This window comes from Corvus moneduloides, chromosome 24 (genome assembly GCF_009650955.1).
Source record: "Corvus moneduloides isolate bCorMon1 chromosome 24, bCorMon1.pri, whole genome shotgun sequence".
In the NCBI taxonomy this organism is placed as follows: Eukaryota; Metazoa; Chordata; class Aves; order Passeriformes; family Corvidae; genus Corvus; species Corvus moneduloides.
This window is the reverse complement of record NC_045499.1, coordinates 3189398-3196735: the sequence shown is the minus strand read 5'-3', so window position 1 is coordinate 3196735 and position 7338 is coordinate 3189398. Positions and strand designations below refer to the sequence as shown.

At 48.8% G+C, this 7338-nt stretch overlaps 1 protein-coding gene across 3 annotated transcripts; it reads right to left on the bottom strand.

Annotated features, from left to right (window-relative positions):
- Nucleotides 1-251: 251 nt before the first annotated feature.
- On the bottom strand, nucleotides 252-4995 carry SIKE1 (suppressor of IKBKE 1). Of its 3 annotated transcripts, XM_032132904.1 has the most exons (5): nucleotides 4678-4995; nucleotides 4491-4596; nucleotides 4012-4154; nucleotides 2016-2129; nucleotides 252-1619 (listed from the first exon to the last, which is right to left on the bottom strand). In XM_032132904.1, exons 1-5 carry the CDS (start codon nucleotides 4834-4836, stop codon nucleotides 1530-1532), a joined length of 612 nt encoding a protein of 203 aa, XP_031988795.1. In that variant the 5' UTR covers nucleotides 4837-4995; the 3' UTR covers nucleotides 252-1529. The 3 variants fall into 3 exon arrangements, with proteins under 3 accessions (XP_031988795.1, XP_031988792.1, XP_031988794.1); XM_032132901.1 differs by having other exon boundaries at nucleotides 4491-4918; XM_032132903.1 differs by having other exon boundaries at nucleotides 1548-1639; nucleotides 4491-4925.
- Nucleotides 4996-7338: the final 2343 nt, after the last annotated feature.

Here is a 7338-nt window from a genome sequence, read left to right as displayed (position 1 = left end):
CAATCAAAGCAACTGCTATTTAGTTTCTGGTTTTTTTCTGGCTGCGCAGCAAGGGCCCAATTGGAGAGATGTTACCCTACACTGAGAGAGTGAAGATAAAAATTCATCACAGGCATTCCAGATGATGTTAATTTAAAAGAGAAAATTCAACATTTTAGTCATTGTAATATTTCAGTCAGGTGCAAAAGGCTTGGGAACATGCAGAATACATGGAATTTCCCCCGGACTCACAAAATAGAAAACACTTGAGAAAATATTTCCCATTGGGGTTTTTTTTTATTCCCTCCTGAACAATTTCTAATAGAAAAGGATTGTATACCAGAGCACTCCTGTACAGAAATCCCTTATATCTACCAGTCTTGCTGGATATTCCAAATTTCACAATGTCTCCAGTGTTCACTGTCTCTCAGTAAACACAGGAACGAGTCACCTTCTGCATCTATCAAAAGTCTCACTTGGGAAAAAGTGGCATTAAAAATTTAAGCTAATAGTGGAAATGAGATGTTTACTGTTCTTGGAAGATTATTCTTTGATCACAGGTAGGACAGAAATCTTTATATAAAAGTGTCATTAAAAATACCACCCTAGTGAGAAACTCCTACAAGACTGCACCTCTAATTGCACTCAATACAGGACCTGCAGTAACTATGGAACACTTGTCACCACACTCACCTGTGATGTGACATTAAAAAATCTGTGTATGGAGGTGGTTTGTTTAGTTTTGAGGCAGACCTGAGCTCATTCTGCCTGAACCCAAAGCAGTGGGAGGCCAAAGAGCTTTGATCTGCAGGTGCTGTGCTCTGGCAGGCTCTGAGCACACCAACAGAGCAGGGCTGGCTGATAACTGGGAGCGCTGTAAGGCTGGGACAGGTCTATCGATCAAAAAAGGTTAATCCTTCAAAAATGTGTGTGTCAGGAAGGGTCGTTAACACCAATCTTCACCCCTAAAACAAGGTAAAGTTTGCTCTGAACAGGAGTAACTCCTTCAAGTGCTCTGCTGGCATCTGCTGTTCTCCCACTGCCCCTCAGCAGTGGCAAGGTAACAAAGTCAGGCCAGCCGGAATCTGAGGGTCACTCACTCTGCAGAGCCCAGCTGCCCTGTGCAGCCAGAGCAAACCACGGCCCTGCCATTCACACTGTGGTTTCTCAATCATCTCTTACTCCTTCCATCAAGCACGACAGTCACAACCTGCATTATGTTCTCTAGCTACACACAAGATGGATTTAAGAGCCATCTGCACAGCTGGAATTATTAACTAAAGCTCATAAAAAAATAACAAAGGGAGAGGAAATGAACCATCACACGGGAAGACACATCAAATACTTCAGTGTTAAGCATCTGAGTGCTGCAGGTACTAAGACAGAGCAGGGTGCAAGCTTTTGCCATCAACACTTCAGAAAAATGCAGAGAAAACAGCCCACACACATTAAGGATAAAACAAATATACAAGGAAACACCTGAAACAACAAATCCTTGTCAGGTAGTTTCATAACAGTCTCTGAAGGCTTGGAGATGAGGTTTTTGTGGCCTAAGCTTCACAGTCTGGCAGATCTTCTCTCCCCACCTCGAAGGATTCTTTGCTGATTGACAACAGCTCACGCAGCTCTTTGTTTTCAAGCTGCAAAATCAACATTTTTGCTGAAATAGAAACGAGCTGATTCACAAATAAAGGACTATCACAGAAAGGTGCTAATTCATAGTTAAAGGACGTTAAACAGTCCCACTCCTTCACAGATACACCACACAGTTTGTAAGGCAAGCATTAACACAGTGCTGCCACAAGGGGAACCACATAATTTAAAGCTTATCTTTTGCTTCTGGCTTTATTTATATATATAGAGAGAGATATATAAAAATAATATGAACATTAAGAACTTGAAAATAATAATGTTCTGCATTTCCTGACACCCTACCCAAATTCTGAGTAAGTCCTTGACACAAACATAGACAGTCCAGAGAAAGTCTAGAGACCCCCAAAGCTCAATTTATCTTCAGCAACTGGCTCTGTTCTTACCTCCAACTGAGCCAGTTTCTCCTGAACTTTAAAGAATTGCTCATCATCCACTTGAACAGCTTTTCTCATCACCTCTCCCATCTCACATATTCTGTCTATTTGACTTTCAATTTCCTGAAAGACATAAAATTAATACACGCAGTAAATCCAGGCAAAAGCAACAGTTGCAATTTATCCCTTCTAGATCACTTACTTCCATTTTCCTGATTTTGGATTCTCTTTCTGTTTTGAATTTTAATCCTTTCCTCCCAAGCATTTGCAATCCTTTCTACCTTGTATACTTAAGGATAAGAACTTGTACCTTATTGTCCTTTATCAGGAGTTATCAGTGAAAACAGTGACTAGAGACACAGCAGCCAGCAAGATAAGGCACCCTGACTTAAAGGGAAATAATTTCAAGTGTGACAAGGTCTGAGACAGCAGATTCAGGTTCATGTGAACATGATTAGTAGGCAGCAAATTTTATATTGCTTTATTAGAAAAGCCTGACTGAATTTATAACGACACCAAAAATAAAAGCAAAGAAGACTTCAAGTGTGGAATAAACAACCTTATCTCAGAAGAACATCAAGCAATAAAACTAAAGCAAGTAAGACCAGAGCCTCCTGAGGCAGATTTTAAAGAATCTGTCGAGATACAGAAATAATCCTCTGGAAGATGCATTTTGCAGAAGCTCAGAAATGTACATGGAGGCAACACTGACACATCCCAACATGGAGCTCCTGCTTGAAGAGCAGTACATCACATAATGTGACAGGGTGGAGTTTCTTTAAGTGCCCATAGTTCTTCTACTGCCTCTGGAAGATAAATGTATCACAGAGCAGAGGATTCAGGTTTGAATTCCATTATTCAGAAAGTACGTAAACAAATTAGAGCATCCAGAAGAGAGCTGGAGAACACGAAAGACTTCTGGGAAGAAATATTATTATTTTTCTAAACAGGAAGATGGTTATAATAAGAATATAGTTCTTCTAAAGACATTAGAAGTTTGTTACTGTTCTCCAAATGGTGGAGAGGAAAAAACTCATGGACTTAATCTGAAGTACAGAAGACTTTGCCAAGATATTGAGGGAGTTAAGGGACATCTCTTCAAGGGTTCCTTCAGAGCCTTTTCAGCTTTGTATTGTCAAGTTTTGTTCAAATGTAAAACCTTGATAAACAGCAATTCGTGCACTCAGGCAGGCAGTGGAAGCCAGACATTGCTACACCACTTACCTTCAGAGGAGTTAAGCAACTCACGAAAGAGAACCAGTGAGTTGCCACATATCAGTGCAAAGATACACAAGAAGAGTTAGGCTGGCTCCAGTTCCAATGAAAAAATCACAAGTTATGAGATGTCACTGGGTTGAACCAACCTGCTGCTCTCTAACCACATAAAAATGCATTTTAAAAAATGCATAATACAATTCCTAAGTTTTAAACGGAAATTTAATGTTATTCTATTCTTATTAGATACCTAAGTATGAAACAGGCAGCAGTTATCAGCAGCCACATCTCAGAGTTTTGAAATCACTGAGCCCAATCTGGACAAAGGGACACTTTTAGGCCACTGCACTGAGTATCTGGATTTAAAAACACTTGGGAGTGAAATCGCTTTACGAACTAAACATATGCAGCTCACTGAGATTTAGGAGGTTTTTTTCCCCTGCATTACAGCTACTGGACAGGAATGATAACAACTTGGATATCTTAGATATTATTATAAAGGATCAGGTACATTAAGCTTAACCCAGCGAAGTCACCACCTGGTTGAAAGAAAAAGCCTCCACCTGGGCTGTGAAGGGGTTGTGCCTTTCAGTGTCCTCTGGGACAGCTGTTACAACCTGTGTGCTCTGAAAGGAACAGAAGGAAATATACCAGCAAAGAGGGACCAGATTTGGAGAAAATGTATTTTGGAGCACTGACACTGCAGGAATGGAAACAACGACTGCACGACAGCGAGCAAGAGACAGGGCACAGGGGTCTTGAGCACTCTCCTGTCCCCATCCCACCTTACCCCAGAATTAGCCTGATGGACTTTCAAGACTGGTTCTGCATCTTCACGTTTTCTCCCTTCCAGAAGCTGTAGCATCTGCTTCCTGTACTTGCTCATGATGAGTTCTAGCGCGTCCTGGTGCTCCTCCAGCGAGACCCACAGCTCTGCAGAACACAGCACGTCACGGCCACGACCGGCAGCCGCAGCAGGAGCCCCGAGGCGGTCGCTGGGTACCAGCTGGCACTGCGGTGGGGCTGCCCGGATCCCCTCGGCTGAGGAGATTCCCTGACCCGGAACCCACCGGAGCATCCAGCGATGCTGCCACAGGCGACACAGACGCACCTCTGCTCCCCTCGACAAGACCCTCCCGCCGGGACCACCTGGCGCGCATCTCCGCCGGGACATCCCCCGCACACCGCCCAACACCCCCGGAGCCGCTCTGCACATCACCCGCCAGGATCCGCCCCCGAGCCCCCAGCAGCGCCCCCGGCCCCGCTCACCCCTGTTCTCCTGCTGCAGGTCGCGGATCTGTGTGTTCTCCTGCGCCAGCACCACGTGCGGCCGCAGCCGGGACGGGTCGGGTCGCTCCGCGGCGGCGCCCGGGCCCTGCCGAGGAGACACGGGGGTCGGCCCGGCCGCCCTGCCCGGGCCCTGCCGAGACACGGGGGTCGCCCCACCCGCGCTCACCTGGTCGGCGCAGCCCGCGCCCGCCTCCCGCATGGCGGCCACGCGCCGGTGCAGCACGGCCGACTGGTCGATGAGCGACTCGGCCGCCGTGTCGTGCTCCTTCAGGCGCTCCAGCAGCGTCCGTGCGTCCGTCAGGATCTTATCGATGGTGCAGCTCATGGCGGGCAGCGCTGCTCACGCCCGCGGCGGGCCCATGTCCCCGCGGCCCCCGCCGCCGCTCTCCCCCCTCAGTCCCTCTCGGCCCCGCTCCGGCCCCGCCGCCGGGCGCGGGCGGACGCGAACCCGCGGGGCCGGCACGCCGCTTCCGCCCGCGGCCACGGCGCCGCCAGTGCGCAGGCGCGGACCGGCGCGAGGCCGCCGCTGCGACAAGGGCTCGCCTGGCGGCGCCAGAGCGCCACGGCCGGGGCGGGGGGCGGGGCCGGGGCGGGGCGGAGGGGCGGGGCCGGGGCCAGGGGCGGGGCGCGGTGCTGCCCCGGCCGTTCGCCGGGGGTGCTCGAAGCCGTGGGGCTTTCGTTGGTTTTGGGGTGTTTCGGGGGTGTTTTGCGGCGAGGGGACACCGCCCTCCCCCGGCACACGAGTTCCAAAGCCGCCTGCCCCAGGTAGATGTCCCCTCCCTCCCACGAGCCGTTCCCGCCCCACGCCGCGGTCCCGCGTGTCCGAGCCCCCCGTGCCCCAGGAGCGCCGGGCTCGGCCGCAGCGGCCCGGCCCCAGAACGATCGGGGGAGCCCGGGACAAGGCCGGCTCCGAGCGGGCGCTGCTCGGCACAGGCTGTTTGCGGAGGGCCGGCGGCCCTGACCCCGGGTCCCGCTTATCTCCGCGGCTGCTCCCTCACAGCGTGATCAATCCCGGCTGGGATCTGCGGGGCTCCCGTCTTATCTGATACTGGTGTTTGTCCCTTCCAACAGTAAACATCCGCCACTCAAAATAACAAGCTGTGCAATGCTGACTCGCTGCTTTGATTCTTATTTGCTAACTGAAGCTACTGTTGGTGATCCGGGGTGTGCTTGAGGCTTTGTGCCACAAACCTTTGTTCAATAGCACCGACTTCATTAACAATGTTTTCAGCAATAGTATTTTAGCAGGACTCTCTTTGACTTAAATCATCTTTCGAGTTTAAATCCCCATTCACACAGACACATGAGAAAACTCCAGGATGCTTTATCAGATGAAGATTCTTTATGATCCCAGAGATAATCAAGCCTGGAGCAGAAGTGCTGAATGAGATAATTTTATAAAAGCAACAGTCTCAAAACATGCACACAATGCAAAAGAGAACAGAGTAAGCAGCTGCAGATGGAATATTTCATTAGAATCAGATTAATTAGTAAAGTATGAGAGCTATTCTGCAAATTTGGGAAATGTAATCGTTCCGCTAGTGTGGAAATAAAAGTCCAAACCATGCTTATAGCATATTTCACCTTTTGGTCCTTCCCTATTTTTCATCTTATTAGAAAATACTAGAAAGTTAAGACAGATTATCAGAATTCCTTTTTCCTAATGGGCAAGTCATGAACACTTGGAAAACTGACAAATATCACTGTGTGGACCATCCTGGTTATGGAACAAGTTGGGTAAAGATTGCCCTCTCCCAAAATGGACACATCATCCCTAAGCCATAACCGGTGCTTGTTTCCCCTGTCCCACTCTCACATCCTCACACGACCTCTTGTGTGCAGTTCAGCACCTGCTGCTGCTTCCCTCTGCTCCCATTGCCAGCTCTGTGCCTGTCTCCAAAGCCTCTCCCAGAACACCCATTTCCACACAGCCTCTGGGCAGCCTCACACGGCAGGCCTGAAACAGCTCCATGGAACGATCTCTGTGTGCCAGCGTCATCTTCCCCTTTTTCACTTTATCCAGCATAGGGATTTCCGTGAAATCCAACTTGCAGTCCCTGAGGTTCCACTTAATTCAGGCACTCAATGAGCCGTTCAGAGATGTGGCACTGGGAATTCCAGTTCACATCCGTAGGAACTCAGCTGAAGGAACCCATGGTCTGGGCAGCGTGAAGGATCCTTTTACCTCGGCAGGAGCTGCACCAGGATGTGAGTCTGAACTGCTGGCCTGTTCTGTTCTTGTGTTTATAATTCTGATTTAAAACTCCCCGGTGTCAGAGGTGCCATTCTGGCCTTCCATGCCAATAGGGACAAGCAGGGGCAGGCGGGGGCCAGCACTGCTGTACCAGACTGTCATTTCAGGATCAGTTTATTTCCTCTGTGGCATTCTGGCTTCTAGGAGTAAAACTCCAGAATGAGGGAGATGAGAGTCTCTGACACCACTGCCACACTGCACTCAGCCCGTGCCCCCACTCAGGGCTGGGGCTCAGCCCCTCTCCAGCAGATCTTCTGACACAGAATCATTTGTCCAGCTCCAAGGGACAGCAGAGTGAGTTCCTGTGGCGCCAGGACACAGAGTGGATCCCAGTAGGACAAAGCTCCTTGGTTTAAATGCTGGGAATGCTTGTCACCAAAACTTCGAGTGTGTAGCAACAGAGTTTAAACAAATCAACAGAAGAGCATTTCTGAGTAGTGGTGCCTTATAATTCCTTTGGCTTATCACATCAATTCTGTGTAAACTAAAGAGAATGTATAAATTTGGCCTCTCAAACTTTTTAGTGTTTAACTTCCATTAGATTAAACACTTATGTGTGTGTACAAAGTGAAA